The sequence below is a fragment of the Halichondria panicea genome, chromosome 2 (genome assembly GCF_963675165.1).
Source record: "Halichondria panicea chromosome 2, odHalPani1.1, whole genome shotgun sequence".
In the NCBI taxonomy this organism is placed as follows: Eukaryota; Metazoa; Porifera; class Demospongiae; order Suberitida; family Halichondriidae; genus Halichondria; species Halichondria panicea.
Window position 1 is genome coordinate 8,345,523 of NC_087378.1, and position 18,866 is coordinate 8,364,388.

Sequence of the window (18,866 nt, forward strand, 5' to 3'; positions counted from 1 at the left end):
GGTATTAGTTCATAAAATTATTCGAGTTTTGGCCGCAACAAAGGTTCCTCCCTCGGGCCCAATGTCATTATTCATTTTACATCTTCAAAAATTTATTATCGTCATGTATGCGTCATGTATGAAACATTCCACAAAAGAATAGATTGAAATACAGCAGCAATCTCCAGTGAGCTAGCCTCTATAGTCCTCTGTTAACTAGGTCCTTGACCTTATAGATGCGCACTATCCAGTGCTCAGTCGTGTAGGCCTCTTCCAGCACATCCAACTCAAACTCCTGACAGGAGGAAGGGAGGGACATGTAGTAGCCATGATTAGTTAAAGTGAGGGCCTACCTTGTTGCCAATCTCTGCATTCCTCACACGATCATAGCCACTAGGTTTTCCTGTGAGGGCACACACAAACCAGTTCAATGTGCACATGTCTGTAACTTTAAATTTAAATGGCCATAACTTAAGTTCTGATGACTCAATTTCATTAATTTTCTGATTTTTTGAAAGCTCAAAAGAAGGTCTTTCAGTTGGTATATTATATTCAAATCAAATATCATTTTTGACCCATTTTCGACAAAATACCATGAGCTATAGCCCATGGTATTTTGCTGAAAATGAGAAATTTGGTCATGTTGTAAATTTTGAGAGTTAAGTATCCCATTTTAAGGAGCTCCATTTAAGCTTTCAGAAATCAGAAAATCATATAAATTGGATGATTGCAACACAAGTTACGGAGTAACATGCAATGAGAAGGGTCACCTTGTTCAGTGTAGACTTGTCCGAAGCGGTAGTAGCACATCTTGTACATGAGACAGTTGAGGAGGACAGGGGATCCCTCTCTGTCCACACGGAACTCTCCCTGGGGAGTGAAGTAATCAGCCTCCTTGATGTGAGCACCTTTATCAGTGCTGCCACCAATACGAACCATCCACAGGAACTTGTTGATATCTGACACAAAATAAGTATACTTTCTAATTAAAGCACAATCCACATGTGCACAGGCCAATACACACATACCATCAGATGCATATCCAGTTAGCCCTCCAAATATGACCAGGACATATCCAACATCCAACTCCCGCATGATCTCATAAGCTTTGTCCTCAGGAGAAGACATTGCCTAGACACACACAGTACCATGGCTAGATACCACTATAAGAGAGAGAGCTTACCTGACCAACCCTGGATATATGAGTATTGTTCCAAGTGTTATTATCCACTAGAATAGTCCGATTAGCCATGGCTGTTATCTGATAACCATAATCCCACCACGACATGACCTTAGCGTCCTCTGGAGTATTCTGACGTAGCCAATAATAGGCCTCACGGAAATCATCAAATATGATCCTACTTCCGTCAGCTTGACCAGCAGCGAGGACAATAGACGGTGATGAGTAGGCCTCAGAGGTCACCTTGAGGTCAAATGGAGGTCATGTGAGATCATGTGACATCACACGGTAAGCTCACCCAAGTGCAGTGGAAGGAGTAGCTGATGAGTAGAGCTGTCATGATCCCCAGGAATACCATGGCAACCTCGTTCTTGTAGGGGTAGGCTCCATCATTCTTCTTCTTCTTCCCACTTCCCCTTGCCTCGACAATATCAAGGTTCTTCATAAAAGAGGAGAGAAGGTGGGAGACAGCTATACCAGAGAGGATGCACATGACCGGGGCCAACACCAGCATCAGACGTACCATCACACCCTGTGGTGTGTGTGTGGGCGGTGTGTGAGCGTGGGTGTGTGTGTGTGTGGGTACTTACAGCAAAGTAGACGGAGGTGATTCCATACAAGATGATAAAGATGTTCTGATCAGTTAGCTTAGAGAAACAAAAGTAGAGCCCAGCTACACAGCAGAGGAACGTCATGGTGACACACACACGCATGGCGTTATGGTTATCATATGACACACACACGTGACGTGAAGCTGACTATACCTGGGAACAGGAAGACAAGGATCTGGAGGTCAAAGTAGAAGGAGGACCAAGTGGTGGGTTGATGCTCACTGACTGAGGCTATGATGGGAATGTTGTTCTTGGCATAAGAGGGATCCAACAGAGAATAGAACCTTCCAGTCCATGGTGATATCTCTGTGGGGAAAGGGTTAAGGAGAATACACTAGCTAGCTAGGTCATGCTAATCTCTGTGGGGAAGGAGTTAAAGAGAATACACTAGTAGTCATAGTGATAAGGATACTGCCTAGGAATGTGAGAGTGCCTCCCACTATCGCCACTACCACGACAACCAAGATGGCCATAGTCTTGAAGAGAAAGTCGAATTGTTCCTTGGAGAGTTTGGATCGAAGGAAGTCAACAAAAGCATGGATCTGACACAGCCCAAACACACCAAACGCCTGTACATGTGTGTGTGGGGGGGCAACAATATGGTAGGGGGGGGGGGGGGGGTTAGTGGAGGTAATGTACCGCCATGTGTTCGCTGGACTGCACTGGCTGGAAACCCACGAATGAGATCTGCATGGACAGCACTGTCCCCAGTACATACACCTGTGGGGGGGCATCCATCAGTGGGCAATACATACATGATAATATAGTATAACAGTGCCTCTCATTATTGGATTTTCTCTTCATTCTTGAAGGTACAGTCCACTACTTAATGTAATCACTGAGGCTGACTGGTTGGGTCACGTGGCTGACTCACAGTGGTGTAGGACACATAGACACGATGAGAGAAGCGGCCAGTGATCATGAGAACAAGTACATGCATAGGAATGAGGTTGATGAGGAACACGTAGCCTCCCCAGGAAGACACCTACAGCAGGAGGAGATGGGTCATAATTATGCGATGAATTTACTGTAATAAATACAAATGATGTGATTGTTCCATGGTCCCAGGATCACCCAACGTGGGGGCAAAGGTCGACTGATCAGTAAAAACCTTGGAGCACATAATATCTGCACATGTTGCACACCTGATGCTCATGGACAGAGCTACAGGTCGGCTTAATCACGTGCAGTACACACACACACACAGTAGGCTTAGTTCAGTAAGTCAGACTCACCATGTAGAAGTAAGCCAGAGCACAGAGAGTGGACCAGAATATGGAGCCTGTCTTGACGGACTTTATCCACAAGAAGTATGTTAGCAGCATACAGAAGATGGCAATACCCTCGTTGTCATAGGAACCAGCCACCGATCGAGATATATAACCAGGGACAATAGCAATCATCGCCGCGGCAACCAGTCCAGCCCCGGTTCCTTTGAGCTCACGTGTGAGATGATAGGTTACGATAGTTGTGAATGATGAGAATAGTGGGGCCAGGAACACGCACACGTTGCGAATATCAATGGTGACATTGATGAAGTTGAGCACATGATAAAGAGCTGCTGACGTTACCATCAAACCTGCACATAAGGTATGAGGGTACATGTACGAGGTTAGAGTGTGTGTACACAGGGTATGGGGTTAGAGTGTGTGTGTGTACACAGGGTATGGGATTAGAGTTTGTGTGTGTACACAGGGTATGGGGTCAGAGTGTGTGTGTGTGTACACAGGGTGTGGGGTTAGAGTTTGTGTGCGTACACAGGGTATGGGGTTAGGGTGTGTGTGATTGTTCCATGGTCCCAGGGTCACCCAACGTGGGGGCAAAGGTCGACTGATCAGTAAAAACCTTGGAGCACATAATATCTGCACATGTTGCACACCTGATGCTCATGGACAGAGCTACAGGTCGGCTTAATCACGTGCAGTTACAAACACACACAGTATACATTCATCGAGAGTAAATTGCCAGGGGAGTTGAAAAACGACATTTGAAAACACTACTACTACTTAACAAATGGAGCATTTTCTATCCAAAGCGCACCACATGCTCAGAGCTCCCCGCCACTCACCAGGATAGATGGTTCCTCCGATGATCCTGCCCAATGGATACCATGCTCTGTCATCAAACCAGTTGTGGAACTGATAAAAACCTTCCTCTGTCAAGAACTTGGTAGTACGATAGTTGAAGTACCTACACACATACACACGGAGAGATCAACGAGTGCGCTACAGAGGTCAATTAGTGTTGCTACATGATGTACGAACTCACGGATCAAATTCGTGGATCACACTCTCAAAGCGAAGGACAGCAAAGAGTCGCGAGGAGAAGGCTGTAAGGGCCATTCTAATTAGAGCTTATCACACACAATCTAGGATATTTTACCCAAAATGGCTGCTGTTGAGAGGACCATTAACTTGAGGAGAGTCTCCTGCTTCTCCTTGGAGACCCTGTAGATCCCTAGTCGCACGAGCAGCGGCACAGATCCCGACATCTTGGACACTTGGCTTTGTGGTTTATTGAGCATGCGCGAGAAACCATAACCCACGTGGTCCGGTAAAGGTCGTTAGAGAGCTGAAGATGTGGAGAGAGAGGCTGAGACAAGTGCTGCTGGGAGGAAGGAAACTCTTCAAATGGAGCTGGATACCATTCATACTCTACCTAGGTGAGTGTACAGAGGGGGTGGGCTGCTCACGTGATGTCTTATCCTACCTCAGGTATCTCTAGAGGTCAATCTGATCCTGGACTACCACCACCCACTTTAATTAGGTGAGGCACTTATAACCCCGCCCACACACACACACACATTCCCGCCCACACACCACAGTGCTATATCTCTGATCTGAGACCCTCAACAATCTTCCTAATCATCTTCCTAATCAAGACTCAGTACAGACGTGACGTGTGCGAACCATTTCATAGATACTGTGATTATTATTCAGGTTATTCAGGTTATTCAGGTCATGTCATAATAACAATAATGATATAATAATTAATCATTGATCTCACTAATAACATCAAAAAGGATAAAAACAGCGTTTGTGCAATAATTAATTTTCTCATAGAGTGACACAATATAAATCAGTTGCTAGTGTTAGCTAATCAGTGGGGGTGGGGCTCTTGTGTACCAGAGCCAGAGGAGAACTGGACACCTCGTGAACATAATTGATAGGGAAAATCCCCTCCCTGCTGGGGTCGCTCTGGAGGTGACCTCTCTGCATGAGGGAATACGCTAGTCACATGATCACAACACAGGGAGTTAGATAACTTACCCACCAATCTTTACTGACTTTCTTGGTGACAATGATCATCTCTCCCTCCTTGAACTCCAACTCATCGCGATGGTCTGGGCTGCAGTCAAACACGGCTTCCACTAGCAAGCGTCCTGGTGATGATGTCATGGGCTCCAGAAGCTCTGGCATCATGGACAGTCTCTTCTTTCTCTTAGGAGGCACAGGCAATCCACTGGAGGTCCTGGGAGAGGGTATATTGAACCACATTGTGAGGACTGTTATACTCACAGAGGCTCTGCAGTCTTGGACACAGTCCTCGGAGGAGGGGGTGGTGCAGGTTCTGAGGGGGCAGGTTGTGAGGGGGCTAGTGTTCCCCCTCCCTCTGTGGGCTGAGGTACGAGGCTGGGTGTGGAGTGAGACACACGTGGTGACCGGGACTCTATCTGATAGGTGGAGATGGGTCTTCGTCTAACACCACCTGCAAGTCCGCCCAGTGCAGAGATGCTCTTGACAGGAGGTTTGTGGACAACAACGGACACATCTAGAGAGAGGGGGGTAGAGAGTGAGGCAGCCATACAACTAACAGTACAACTATAATAATTATACCAAAACGGATATGTACCAAGGCCGAAAAATGACAAATTATGAGCCCTGACGAAATTTTGGATTTAAATAATTATTATTATCATTTGAAAAGTATCTTTCTAAGCTTTCAGAAAATCTTAAAAAATTGACACTGGATCAACAGTACTATGGCTGTTCAACTACAACCCCCCCCCTTGTTTAATCAATGGTCGGGGACTCTTTCAGCTGTCATAACTTGAATTCCGTGGATCCAATATCAACAATTTTCTAGAAAGAGACCTTTCAAATGGTGGCATCAAAGTTTGTATTTGAGAGATAACAGTATTTGCCAATTTGGGCATACCATGGTCCAAGGGCGAAAAATGACAAATTATGGCCCCGACGAAATTTGGATTTGAACACATCATTTGAAAGCTATTTTTTTATAAGCTTTCAGAAAATCAGAAAATTTGTGACATTGGACCAATGGTATCAAAGTTATGGCTGTTGAAAGATGTTCAGCTACAACATTTGGCTATACAGTTAGCCCATTGGTCTCGCTCACCATCAGCCATGTTTCCTGTTGTCTCGCTCCTTTTGAGTGATGAGTCACCACTGGGACTAGTGCTCGGGGCCACTGGGATCTGGTAGATATCCTCCTCACCATCACCACCTACACCCCAGTCCACATCAATGTGCTCACACTTGGAGAACTTCTTCTTGGAGGCATCTTGCAACTATAGAGAGAGATAGAGAGATAGACAGTGAACACTGTGTGTGTGTGCTAGCCCATATTATACAGTATGTCAGTCTATACATACATGCACAGTGAACACTGTGTGTGTGTGTGTGTGTGTGTGTGTGTGTGTGTGTGTGTGTGTGTGTGTGTGTGTGTGTGTGTGTGTGTGTGTGTGTGTGTGTGTGTGTGAGCCTCACCAACTCAATGCACTCATCATAGCTGGTCTCCTCTGCCAAGTCCATGGGATTCCGCCCCTCCTTGTTCTCTGTGTGGATCATCACATGATAGGTCATGATAGCCATTAGTAAAGACTTACTGATGGTGATGTCAGCTCCATGGTTGAGCAATAGCTTCACACACTGTGGGTTGTCATTGGAAACTGCTAAGTGCAGTGGAGTGTTGCCATCATCATCCACAACATTCTCAGTATGTCTGTCGAGGGGATAGAGAGGTAGTCATTAGTGTGCCTATAATACTCTCAGACACTAATGAAATACAGCCATCAGTAAGTACACACCCATTTCCCAGTAGGAAGTCAACAATGTGGAGTGAAGTGAGGTCCTCTAGCTCAATGGCCAGATGAAGAGCGGTTATCCCCCGGGAGTAGCCAGGGAGGGGTGCAGTCAAGTTCACCCCCTCAGTGTAGACTTGGAGCAGCTGTTTGATGTCCCTTGAGTCAACAGCCTCAGCCAGCTCATGAAGGAGAGTGTCCTTGTCAGTGCTGTGCTCGATGTACTTGCGTTCCAGGTACTTGCGACTGCAGTACTCTCCACGCTGGTCACTGTAGGGGTTAGGGGTTAGGGGGGCTTATGTGTGGGGGGTTAGGGGATAGGGGGGCTTGTGTGTGTGGGGGTTAGGGGGGCTTACAGAGAGGCCTCAGGAGTTGGTTTGGTGTCTGTGATGTTGGCCTCCAGCACTTCATTGAGTATCTCATTGCCCATCACCAGAGCAATCTGTAGAGCATGAACAAGTAGTTGACATACACAGCATTATACAGTCAACATGACTACACATGTAGTTACAACACAACTAAAGTATATTTGCGTTGAGTTTGGCCCTGGAAGTTATGTGATCAATGTGGTTGACAGTATGCCAGGGACTTCTGCACAGAAAACGCTAACTTTTAGCTGCTTGGCTCTACAGTATACAGATAGAAGCGCTTTTTAACAAGGAATGTGAAACTTTGAATTTCAGTGAAGTATGGCAAAGTTATGACAACATAACAAAGATCGAACTCAATACAAATGAACTTCAGTCTATTCCGCACATTCAGTATGTCTCACCAGTAACTCAGTCGTCTTCATCTTGTCCAGAGTAAGCGATCGTATGCGTGAGTACTGCACACTCAGCTCTCTGTGTCTACCAGAGCAGTTGATGCACATGAGGATGCCCAGGTTCACTGAGAGCCACTCTGGGTCAGGGGCACCACAGTCAACACAACGATTGTTGCCAGGGAGACTGCGAATCTTGGAGATAATCAACTGCAAGCAAAAACACAGCAATATTCAAAGTGACTGCTTAAGCACTAATGTTGCTAATGTTTTGCCTCCCAAAAATTACCCGCTAAACAGTAAGGGGGCTGTCCCTACCTTAACGAGCTGCCGTGTGTCGCTCCCAGGAGTGTGCTGACTGTAAGAGCTTCTGTTGCGTGCCAGCGTGCCCTCCTACAACACAGAGGGTAGTGAGGGGACGGGGTCAAAGGTCACTTACCATCTCTCCCTGGAAGAGCTTTAGTTGACAGTTTTGCATGGCCTGTTTCCAACTGTGTGGGGAGGAGGTGATAGTTTAAACACTTTCAAGCATGGAGTGTACAGTTTATCCAACAAAACAAACAAATCGCCAAGTTCTGGAATGGCTCATACTATATAAGGTAATATTGATACAAGTGTACAACACTCACTCTTGTAGCTCTTTCTCAGACTCTGCATCAAACGTGTACGTCCTTGTCTCTGTGTGTATTGTGAGGGTGTGTGTATTATGTGTATTGTGGAGGTGTGTGTATTGTGAGGGTGTGTGTATTGTGAGGGCGTGTGTATTGTGAGGGTGTATGTATTGTGGGTGTGTGTGTATTGTGAGGGTGTGTGTATTGTGAGGGCGTGTGTATTGTGAGGGTATGTGTATTGTGAGGGTGTATGTATTGTGGGGGTGTGTGTATTGTGAGGGTGTGTGTATTGTGAGGGTGTGTGTATTGTGAGGGCGTGTGTATTGTGAGGGCGTGTGTATTGTGGGGGGGGGGCTAAACACTGTACTCACGTGTGATGAGCTTGAAGCAATACTTGCGTCCCTCTATCGGCTCATGGCTGTCCTTGTACTGGAAATGCATCACCTGGATCTTGACGTGGGGGGCGTGGTTCTGTGGGGGTGGGGGGTAGTCAATACAACACAGGGGGTCTATTTGGGGTGGGGGATAGCCAAAACAACATCACCAATACTATTGGGAGTAAGCTCTTACTCGAGGGAATAGCTCACAAATCTACCATATCAACCGCAGCTAGAGCTATTCTTGCAACTATTCATATCATAAATTATGAGCTACCGCTAAATGCATTATGCTCTGGTTAGAAAAACAGTTTCTCTTTTCAACCCCTATAGCTAACACACACACACACACTCACATGACTGTTGGCTAGAGTGAACCCATTCATCATGCTGATAGTGCAGTACTTCTTAGGCCACTGTTTCCATGGGAATCGCAGTGAGAGGTCAGGTTTCTTGCCCAGTTGCCCAGCCTTGTCAGTCATGCTAGTAGCTAGACTAGGATCCACTTGAATGGGGCCCTGAGCCTTCCCTCCCATGATACCCATGGCACTGCGGATCTTGCCTCGAGCCTCAGTCAAGAGCTTCTTCTCGTTGTCCTGCTTAGTGCGTTGCTACAAGAGAGAAAGAGAGGGCAGACATTACAACCACACACACGCACACACACAGGCACACATGCATACACAGGCACACGCACACACATGCACACACACAGGCACACACCTCTGAGCACTGTGTAGTGAACCTCCCCTCCCAAGCCTTGAGAGCCTTCATGATGAGGTTGCCATCCTGGAAGTAGTCCTCCTGAGCTTGATAGTAGGCTACTAGATGCTCTGCCAAGTCCACTCCTCTCTTAGTCTTCACCTCATTGAACTTGGACATGTACTGTGGTGGACACAGTATCATCTGATGTGGTTACAATGACCATCATTAGAGACCTACCTCTACAACACCAAGTTGGAACTTTCTTCTGTCCAGTATTAGCTTGCCAGCCAGCTGTGTGGGGGGTAATGTTGGTTGCCATGGTATTGCAAGGGACATACTTACCTCCTCTGGAGTGAAAACCCGCCCACTCACATCCGCTCCAGCCGCCACCAACATCTTCCTCTCTTCTCGCTCGGCCTGGTTCCTGAGGGGGTGGGGTCACGTCACTCACACACTCACACCCTCACACCACTCACCTGGCCGACTGGTACTGCCCAAACAGAGCCTTGATGTCAGACTTGTATCTACTCTGTATTATAGAGAGAGGTAGGAGTGGGACAGTGTGTGTGTGTGAGTGTGGTCGGTGTGTGTGTGTGAGTGTGGTGGGTGTGGGTGTGGGTGTGTGTGTGTGAGTGTGGTGGGTGTGGGTGTGTGGGTGGGTGTGAGCACTTACTCCTTTCAGATCGTTCTCAAATAAGTGATTCAGAGAAAACAGTAATATATTCTTAGAGGAGTTAGCCTGTGAGCGGAGAAAAGGGATGAATAGTTGCATCTTTCCATTAAGAGAAACTCACCAAATTTGTTAAAATTGAAGATAATTGCTGCAGTTTGTGTGTGTGTGTGTGTGTGTGTGTGTACACTGTGTACACTGTGTGCAGGTGGTCTACTAGGAATGTACATGTAGATACGCGTACAGTGAAACTGGGAATGTAGTGTTTCTCTGTATACAGTTGATAAACATACTAAACTCACATGAAGCAAAGTTCCAAACTTCACAAACGAATTTCCTAGATAGGTGTTGAAGCATATGCAGTGAGTGTGTGTGTGAGTGGGTGTGTGTGGGTGGGTGGGTGTGTGTGTGTGGTGTGTGGGTGTGTACTCCCCCACCTCTCCTTATCTACACACACTTACCCATGAGAGACTCTGCTGTTGAGATGGTGGTGCCAAATTTAACTAAGTCCTCTGCTACATTCTTCATGCTGTTGCCGTGAGCTGTGTGGGGGTGTAAGGTGTGGTGTGAGGTGTGTGAGAGGTGGTGTGGGCGGTGGTGGAGCCTACCTTCACTACACTTGGAGAGCTCCTTGATGGACCCAATGAGCTTGTGCACATGACTCTTGTCTGTGGACAGCGACTGCAAAGGATCACATGACCTCAGTCACTATATAACCAGTTACATACCTCCTCCATGCCGAGTAGCCCCTCCCGACAGTCAGGCATGTGCTCCTGGAAGCGAGAGATCGTGGGACTCTGAAAATCATCTTCGAGCTCCTTGACAAACTGAGCTACAAAGTGAGACAATTTCTTGCCAGGTCCGACAATGTCTGCACTCATGGCCAGCTACACTCAACCAGTCTCTTGGAACACTATGTCACGTAATGTATATGGTAAATAGATCAGCTCATGAGAAAGTGATGCATCTCTAACAAACCTGAACTTTCCTAGCAGAGCTTTGTTTGTTCTGTCTCAGGTAGGACCCACACACACACAAAGGAGCAGTCAATGGCAGGCAGCAAGACACAACAAACAATGACCCTCAAGTTAATAGTGTACACACACCCTCTGCCTTTACTTGGTCAGTACCGTAAATATTTTTGGTCAGCTCCTCAACTCTAATTATTCGAGCAGATTCAGAGGTCAGAAAAAAGACCAAAGTAAAATTGAAGTAGAGGGGATTTCCCTTGTCGAAAGGTAGGCGTGGCTTGTTTACTGAGCTGAAGAGAAGAAGTTCAACATCATGTCTACAGCCTCTACAGCCTCTAAAAGGAAGGAGCAGTCTCCACTGGCCAAAGGTTACTTGCTCCTCTACAATGCAGTGCTAACTGTAGGGTAAGTGACTGGGTGGACTAGTAGTTGGTGGTTGACCTCTCTATTATTATAGATGGGCTGTAGTGCTGCTCAAGGCATCACTGTATGCCTATCATGGTGAGCGCTGGGATGGTAGGGTACCTGGTCTCTATGATGATATCAGACTCTACTTACTCGTCTTCCAGACAGCAGCTCTTCTTGAGGTTGTACACAGTGCAGTAGGTCAGTGAGTCTTACACACAGTGCAGTAGGTCAGTGAGTCTTACACACAGTGCAGTAGGTCAGTGAGTCTTACACACAGTGCAGTAAGTCAGTGAGTCTTACCTTGATTATTGTACCAGTTGAGTTGTCACTATTCAGGTGGTCCCATGCAAACTGGAATGTTCAAGCATGGGCTATTATTGCTTTGGTTATTTTTCCAAAATGGGCCTGTTTTGAGCTATTCAATAGATGCATTCTGTAGCCCTTCTACCAGTGAAATGGGCCACCGTTTCAGATTAATCATTACTGTTAGTGTGGTCTATGAATATCATGGCTGGCTGTTTCCCCCCTCCTCCTCAGGCTTGGTGTCTAGTGGAGTGATGACAACTCTAATGCAGGTCTACTCTCGTGTGTTCATTGTGTGGTTCATTCTCGAGGGTGTGAGCGGTGTGAGTGAGAATGTGGGACTGCTTCTTGTGTGTTTGGCCTGGGGCATCACTGAGGTCATCCGCTACTCCTACTACTTCTGTGCCCTCCTCAACCGTATCCCCTATGCTCTGCAGTGGTGCAGGTAGGCCACCCGCCTCCCTCTAGACTAGAGGCTGGTAGGCCACCTGCCTCCCTCTAGACTGGAGGCTGGTAGGCCACCCGCCTCCCTCTAGACTGGAGGCTCTCTATCTAACTATTGTCCTTTGTGTTTCCAGGTATACCTTCTTCTATGCGCTATATCCTCTCGGAGTTTTAGTACGTTTTCTGGCTCTGTGTTAGTAGTATGGATGGAACTTGTAAAACCGTACAATTTAATAATTATTTGCTATTGTCTCCTCTTCTCTGTTAGGGTGAGATGCTGCTCTACTTTGCCTCTCTGCCAGTGATACGGGCTCGCCAGCAATGGTCACTGGCTATGCCCAATGCTGCTAACATCTCCTTCAACTTCTACTACTTCCTGGTGGTGACAATGCTGCTGTACATTCCTTGTGAGTTGTCCTACCCCCCACACACACTCACCACACCCCTTTATACCCCCTGCAGTGTTCCCACAGCTGTATGGTCACATGATCAGTCTACGGAAAAAGATCATTGGAGGAGCTATCTCCTCAGAAAAGAAAAGAAACTGAAAAACTGACTGTAGTCAGCTGTATAGAAGTGTACTTGTATTCTGTGTGGATTTTGATGATTACAATAGATTTGCCCGATATTCCATTAATTGCACATAATATTATATTCCAACTGAAAGGGAAATTATATTTTATGCTAATAATAGTATAGTTGAATAATTATTTCACTGCTTCTAAAAAATTCTTTCCCTTAGTAATGACAATGACGACCTATATGCCCCACCCACTATACACACGACATATGCCCTACCCACTATACACACGACCTATATGCCCCACCCACTATACACACGACCTATATGCCCCACCCACTATGCATGTATTATACAATGGACTTGCAACAATTACAGTGGATTGTAGTGCACTTGCAACAGAGAATTGCCTAACAGCAAAACCACATAGATATTAATCAGGGTAAAAACTGAAAGGGGAAATTATATTTAGCATAGTTATTTCGGCCACTTCTCTGATTCTACAAAATGAATAATTCTAGCACATAATTATATCTGAGAGAAAAAAAGACAGAATCTAATCTACCAAAAAGGGAACTTGATTATGTACTTGACAGGAGTATATATAATGTATTCATCAAAGTTAGGGAAATTACTTTTGATTTGTAAAGAAATGAAGAAAAGTCCCCCAAGAGGGAATTGAACCCACACCTTATCTATCATGGGATCTACGAAGCCACCACCCTAACCACTAAGCCACAGGTTTAGGTTTCAGGCTAAGAAATTATTGTGGTTTTACCCTAACCCTCTGTTCCAAGTGCACTGCAATCCACTGTACAATCTTAGTCCTGTGACATCATCATAGACCTACCTCTCACCTCAGCCCGCCCACGCATTGTAAACAGTAATTGTGAAACTTAATAGCTTCTTTTTTAGTGCAATCACATCAAGCGTAATATACATAATATCAGAGTTCAATCAGAGTTTTAGTTCTTAGTTCATAGCTCATAGTAGCAGCCTAGCTCTCGGTGGGCAGGGGAACCCCCACAGCCGAGGGCATGGTGGGTGTGTCCTGATGCTCCCTCAGCACTGTCATGGCCTCCTCCACTTTAGCCTTGAGACTGTCAGCCACCTCCAACATGTGCAGCAGCTCAGAGTTGTCCATCTCCAACAGCATTCCTGCACACACATTAATCAAAGATAAGAGGGTTTTATAATACATGAATGTGGACTTATCTACATACAGTCATTAAGTTAGTAGAAATCAACATTCATCCACACTCTTAGTGGTAAAAAAATCACCTGTTATCTTTCCAGCATACTCAGGATAAGTGTTGTAGATGGCACGGTAGAGTTGCTCCCCGATGAGCTGCTTCTGTTGATTGGGTTCAGCCTGAGTCAGCTGTGCCACAAAACCTTTGTTGCCTGCTGTGTTGAGGGTGGCTCCACTCGCCTGGTTGGTAACAGTGGGAGCTCCTGTAGGCATTGTGACTTGAGACCCAGCAGGAGGGTTACGTACAGATTGGTTGAACTTCATGCTATGGGGCTATAGAAAGAGAACAGTAGTGACATCACATGACTAGAGAGTACACACATACCTGTTGGTTAGGTAGAGCTGATGACTGCTGAGGTTGTTGTTGCATTCCTCCACGTTGGCCCATCCCTCCCCTCTGAGGATTGTTGGCACGGTTCATGCCTCCCATCTGTCCTCCTCGAGGGGCAAGAGAGCGGTGACGCTGACCACCTCCTCCGTGCTGCATGTAGCCACCTCCGTACGGGCGATGGACAGGGCCTCCCTGCCATGGACGGAACGTTGACATTGAGGGGAAGAAAGCAGCTCTCTGGGTCTGGGGCATATAGAACTGGGGGAACATCTGCATCTGGCTCTGTGGGGAGTAGTATCAATTACATGCTGAGTGGCTGGCTACTACCAATGCTAAAGGTGATAATAGTCAATGATTTACACACTAACCTGAGGCATTCTGTTGGACATTCTCTGCATTCTCAGTTGTGCCAGATGTGCTTGCCTCTCTTCCCTGCGTTGGGCCAATGCCACGTACAGAGGCTTAGAGACTATGATACGTCCATTCATCTCTGTCACAGCCTTTGTTGCCTCCTCTGGAGATGAGAAACACACAAACCCAAAGCCCTTGGAGATGCTCGCCTCGTTCCTCATAACCTTTGCACTCGTGATGTTCCCAAACTTGGCAAACTCTTCACGTAGTCTCTCATCAGTAACCTCATCTTCAAGGTTCTTCACGTACAGGTTCACCCCCTGGTACCTGTGTGAGGAGAGGGGTCAACACTGGACACTCTTACACTAATACCTGACATGCTATTAGTGAGAGCTCATACTAGCCATGTACTCACTTGGTGAAACGCTCCATTTTCTCAGCCTCGTGTTTCCTCTGCAGCTCCATCTGTCTCTCCTTCCTCTTCTGGGCACGGCCACAAAACATGAGCCGTCCATTGATCTCAGAGTTGTTGAGCACTTCCACACTCTGTAAGGAGAAAAGGAAGTGTTAGGGTCTAAAGTTCACCACCACAATACATAAAGGAATGTACAGAAAGTACATGTGTAGCCAGCATTACCTTGAGAGCCATTTCGTGGGTCTCGAAAGATACAAATCCAAAGCCCTTTCCTTTGCCAGAGATATGGTCCCTCATGACAACATGGCTCACAACATTACCAAACTGAGAGAAGAGCTCGTGCAGTTGGTCATCAGTGAAGTCCTCGCCAAAGTTCTTGACAAAGACGTTTGTGAAGACTTGCTCTCTCCCTTGGTCAGAGATGCGATCCTTGCGTGCCACAAACAGCCCCACAAATCTGTAACAGTGTGAACACATGTGTGGGAGAGCACTCAGTGTGAACACATGTGTGAGAGAGGGCACTCAGTGTGAACACATGTGTGGGAGAGGGAGCACAGTGTGAACACATGTGTGGGAGGGCACTCAGTGTGAACACATGTGTGAGAGAGGGCACTCAGTGTGAACACATGTGTGGGAGAGGGAGCACAGTGTGAACACATGTGTGGGAGGGCACTCAGTGTGAACACATGTGTGAGAGAGGGCACTCAGTGTGAACACATGTGTGGGAGAGGGAGCACAGTGTGAACACACTCTACACTATAATGGAATGACCTTGCTTAAGTCAAAGTTACTCACACTTTCTTGTCGTTGAGCAACATGCCGTTGACCTTCTCTATAGCCATGTCAGCAGATTCCTGTGTCTCAAAGTGCACAAATCCAAACCCTCGAGAGTTTCCCTCTTCATTCAGGACCACCTACACATAGGGTGGTGAACAAGCCATGGACACACAGGGTGGTGAACAAGCCATGGGGGACACACACAGTGTGTTATCAGTACCTTGCAAGAGAGGATGTTACCAAAGGTACTGAAGGTATCATACAGAGCCTTGTTGTCAATGGACTTGTCCAGGTTCTTGATGAAGATGTTACCTACACCAGAGCGGCGTAGAGATGGATCACGCTGACTCCACATGATACGCATTGGGCGACCTCTCAGAACATCAAAGTTCATGGTGTCCAGAGCACGCTCAGCTGTGGGGGGTATGACATCATACTGTATTGTATTGTGTGTTAGTCTGTTCTTACCATCGGCAGGCTGTTGGAAGTTGACGTAGGCATAACCAAGAGACCTCCTTGTCACCACATCACGACACACACGGATAGAGAGCACGGGACCTGTAGGGGAGGGCAGTAAGGGGGCCAGTAACGGGGGGGGGGGGGGGGGGGGGTGGCAGTAACGGGGGGAGTAGGGGTAGGTACTGTACTGTACACTGGTATCATACCTGCTTGACTAAATCTCTCGAAGAGCAGAGCCTCAGTGATCTCATTGTGAAGGTCACCCACATACAGGGAGGCGATAGGGTAGCTGGGTTGGTTGTTCATTGCCATTTCACGAGCCATCACTTGAACTTTTTGACAAACAGTTTTTTCAAAATTTTGAAGATTTTTAAAAGTAGGTTTTAGCTTTTAAACTTTTTATGGGTTTTTTAGGCTTTTTTCTAGGCTAAGTAACCGAGTGTGGCTACTTCTAACTACTCACTTTGAAGGAGTTGCACAAACGAATTGGAAAGACAAGAGAAAGAAATGACAGGAAATTGCACAACGTGTGCTAGGAAATGAAGCTAATTGATTGGTCTAGCGTAATCATGACAGCCACTAACAAAATTCATGAATTTGCATTTGTCTAGATCTCTGTGAATTTGTGTTGATAAGACGACCTTTACCAAGTATTCATTAAGGATTAAAAACACAACTTAATTACAAAACGTGTGTCCATCATTAAATGTCCACAATGACATAGACTTCATGTTTCTCTTCTGTGTCATGAACTTGAAGATTAGAATACGTGATTGCCTTTACTTCTGTTCCCTGTACAGAAATAACACACCATGATGTGTCTACCTAGTAGGGCATCATACATACGTACCTGGGTGTGTTTGGTCAGGTCAAATGTCTCCCCATACCTACACAGTAGGTAGAATCATCATCACATGACATAGATTACTCACCCAACACCAGTGATGGTGAATGTGTCCTTGTTGAACTCTGTGATCTTTACTCTCTGCACACACACACAATGACAGTACAGGTTACAGTAATGGCGCACACCTTTGGCACAAAGAAAGGCTCTGCTGAGAACACAAACAACAGCTCATCCAGGAAGTTGTAGAGCAATGACTCTAGATCATGACCTGCACGGGACTAGTAACTATAGACAGTGTATACGCACACACCTTCCACAGTCACCGTCTCTGTTCCCTTCTCCTCCACCATGGCCAAGTCTGTCATATATGCAAACATACCCACAGCCACCTACACGCATAGAGGGATCAAAACACTCATTATTAAGTAGCGGGCAACACTTGCCTGCTCATAAGCTTGGCTCAGATCAGCTCCCCCTAATCAACTCTGTCAAGGAAATATGTATACAAGGAAGAACATGTATAGCCACAATAGATTAGGTAGGATACAGGCATGGATCCTGAGTGGTGATGGGAGAGGTGGTTACAAGGGCAGACACTATTGACAGGACTTACTGAATATCAGCTGGATGGTCTAGATCTGAAGGTAGGCCAGGGAACACAATAATAATAATTAATAAAGTAGGTATGTCACATACATTCATAGTTGTTGGAGAGGTCTTGATTGGCTCTACTGATCTCTGGAAGGTCACAGGGAGAAGGTAGAGAGTTGGCCATAATGAACTATATAAACAAGAAATCATTAGGATGAACTCTTGACTATAAGTTAGTGCTTTCTATTTAATGCCCATTTATTCCAACCAGAGCGCACCTTGTTATCAATAGAAATGGAGGAGGAGATGAAGCTAGAGCTTGAGGTACGTGTCTATCCACTTACTCTAGCAGCGCTTATACAGGATCTATATAATATAGGGCTGTTTGGTGGGTCATATGATACGGAGAGAGCTGGTCCATGGGCTGAGGAGAGACTATGAGAGTGTAGTGAACCAAGTACAGACACTAGAAGAGGCTGTCCTGTTAACTAGTGAAGTGGTGGTCTGGCCTCAAGAGAACACACTCTGTCTACCAAGCTTTGTAGTACCTTGTGAACATGTACCTATAGCGTACACACCTGAACAAGAACCACCCACCCTGGCAGAAGTATCGTCCAATGGCCACCCAGACTCTGAACTATCAATACATACAGACATTAATGACACAGGCAGTCCTACAGTGGACCACTCAACTATCGATGGTTCAATGAGGCTAGAGCTTCCCAAGTCAAAGGAGGGGCTGATGGAACTACGGGAACAACTCTCCCTGGAATTGCTCTGGCTGAAGCAGGCCATTGTCAGCAGGCAAAATGTAGGTCTTTACTCTGACAAGTTATTATCATTGTGATTGTGATTTCTCCTATGCATTAGATCATGTTTGTCATAAATACTGCAATCTGATTGGTTAGAGGAAATGTTCTATCCAATTTAGAAAATCATGTACTTCAATAGAAAATCATGTACTTCAATAGAAAATCATGTACTTCACTTAGAAAATCATGTAGCAAAGATTAGATAAGAACATTCAAATTTGATTGGCTAAATACTCATGGTTGCTATGATCTAAAATGCTTAGACACGTTTAGGAAGTTTCCACATGATTTAGAAGTCCTCAGGGCTAGTAGAACCCTCACTGCGTTCGGGATACTACAACCAGCCCTTTGGGCTTCTAAATCATGTAGAAACTTCCTAAACAGTGTCTAACTATTATTTAGTTACGTTAGTTCAATTTACTGAATACTTAGTGAGCTTGTACATGTACTA

The 18,866-nt window shown here is 45.9% G+C and overlaps 6 protein-coding genes across 7 annotated transcripts; 2 read left to right on the top strand and 4 right to left on the bottom strand.

Moving 5' to 3' along the window:
- Positions 1-67: 67 nt before the first annotated feature.
- On the bottom strand, positions 68-4,314 carry LOC135330816 (dolichyl-diphosphooligosaccharide--protein glycosyltransferase subunit STT3A-like). The gene is made up of 15 exons (XM_064525756.1): positions 4,153-4,314; positions 4,039-4,099; positions 3,839-3,960; positions 3,006-3,349; positions 2,645-2,755; positions 2,410-2,490; positions 2,183-2,339; positions 1,924-2,076; positions 1,750-1,832; positions 1,458-1,691; positions 1,163-1,402; positions 1,008-1,110; positions 750-938; positions 333-382; positions 68-274 (listed from the first exon to the last, which is right to left on the bottom strand). The coding sequence occupies exons 1-15, from the start codon at positions 4,292-4,294 to the stop codon at positions 179-181; spliced, it is 2,166 nt and encodes a 721-aa protein (XP_064381826.1). The 5' UTR covers positions 4,295-4,314; the 3' UTR covers positions 68-178.
- Positions 4,315-4,710: 396 nt separating this feature from the next.
- LOC135330811 (arf-GAP with SH3 domain, ANK repeat and PH domain-containing protein 1-like) lies at positions 4,711-11,086 on the bottom strand. Of its 2 annotated transcripts, none has more exons than XM_064525750.1 (25): positions 10,913-11,086; positions 10,663-10,847; positions 10,543-10,615; positions 10,396-10,476; positions 10,237-10,271; positions 10,059-10,085; positions 9,938-10,003; positions 9,741-9,793; positions 9,607-9,688; positions 9,502-9,555; positions 9,283-9,444; positions 8,919-9,173; positions 8,557-8,656; positions 8,204-8,252; positions 8,014-8,065; positions 7,893-7,967; positions 7,587-7,784; positions 7,171-7,256; positions 6,821-7,084; positions 6,620-6,735; positions 6,501-6,568; positions 6,130-6,301; positions 5,289-5,541; positions 5,040-5,232; positions 4,711-4,982 (listed from the first exon to the last, which is right to left on the bottom strand). In XM_064525750.1, the coding sequence occupies exons 2-25, from the start codon at positions 10,813-10,815 to the stop codon at positions 4,866-4,868; spliced, it is 2,784 nt and encodes a 927-aa protein (XP_064381820.1). In that variant the 5' UTR covers positions 10,816-10,847; positions 10,913-11,086; the 3' UTR covers positions 4,711-4,865. The 2 variants fall into 2 exon arrangements, with proteins under 2 accessions (XP_064381820.1, XP_064381819.1); XM_064525749.1 differs by having other exon boundaries at positions 5,040-5,241; positions 10,913-11,085.
- A 61-nt stretch (positions 11,087-11,147) lies between these two features.
- LOC135330842 (very-long-chain (3R)-3-hydroxyacyl-CoA dehydratase hpo-8-like) lies at positions 11,148-12,689 on the top strand. The gene is made up of 6 exons (XM_064525785.1): positions 11,148-11,310; positions 11,363-11,511; positions 11,851-12,061; positions 12,195-12,234; positions 12,329-12,467; positions 12,523-12,689. The coding sequence occupies exons 1-6, from the start codon at positions 11,219-11,221 to the stop codon at positions 12,606-12,608; spliced, it is 717 nt and encodes a 238-aa protein (XP_064381855.1). The 5' UTR covers positions 11,148-11,218; the 3' UTR covers positions 12,609-12,689.
- Positions 12,690-13,467: 778 nt separating this feature from the next.
- LOC135330818 (polyadenylate-binding protein 4-like) lies at positions 13,468-16,661 on the bottom strand. The gene is made up of 10 exons (XM_064525759.1): positions 16,372-16,661; positions 16,175-16,264; positions 15,927-16,120; positions 15,725-15,843; positions 15,152-15,386; positions 14,930-15,060; positions 14,532-14,841; positions 14,158-14,445; positions 13,862-14,105; positions 13,468-13,738 (listed from the first exon to the last, which is right to left on the bottom strand). Exons 1-10 carry the CDS (start codon positions 16,487-16,489, stop codon positions 13,578-13,580), a joined length of 1,890 nt encoding a protein of 629 aa, XP_064381829.1. The 5' UTR covers positions 16,490-16,661; the 3' UTR covers positions 13,468-13,577.
- Positions 16,662-16,787: 126 nt separating this feature from the next.
- LOC135330851 (protein archease-like) lies at positions 16,788-17,851 on the bottom strand. The gene is made up of 9 exons (XM_064525794.1): positions 17,709-17,851; positions 17,626-17,650; positions 17,560-17,570; positions 17,456-17,487; positions 17,323-17,401; positions 17,198-17,280; positions 17,098-17,150; positions 17,016-17,052; positions 16,788-16,957 (listed from the first exon to the last, which is right to left on the bottom strand). The coding sequence occupies exons 1-9, from the start codon at positions 17,785-17,787 to the stop codon at positions 16,868-16,870; spliced, it is 489 nt and encodes a 162-aa protein (XP_064381864.1). The 5' UTR covers positions 17,788-17,851; the 3' UTR covers positions 16,788-16,867.
- Positions 17,808-18,666, top strand: LOC135330850 (uncharacterized). Its single transcript, XM_064525793.1, has 3 exons — positions 17,808-17,927; positions 17,983-18,414; positions 18,474-18,666. The coding sequence occupies exons 1-3, from the start codon at positions 17,898-17,900 to the stop codon at positions 18,501-18,503; spliced, it is 492 nt and encodes a 163-aa protein (XP_064381863.1). The 5' UTR covers positions 17,808-17,897; the 3' UTR covers positions 18,504-18,666.
- Positions 18,667-18,866: the final 200 nt, after the last annotated feature.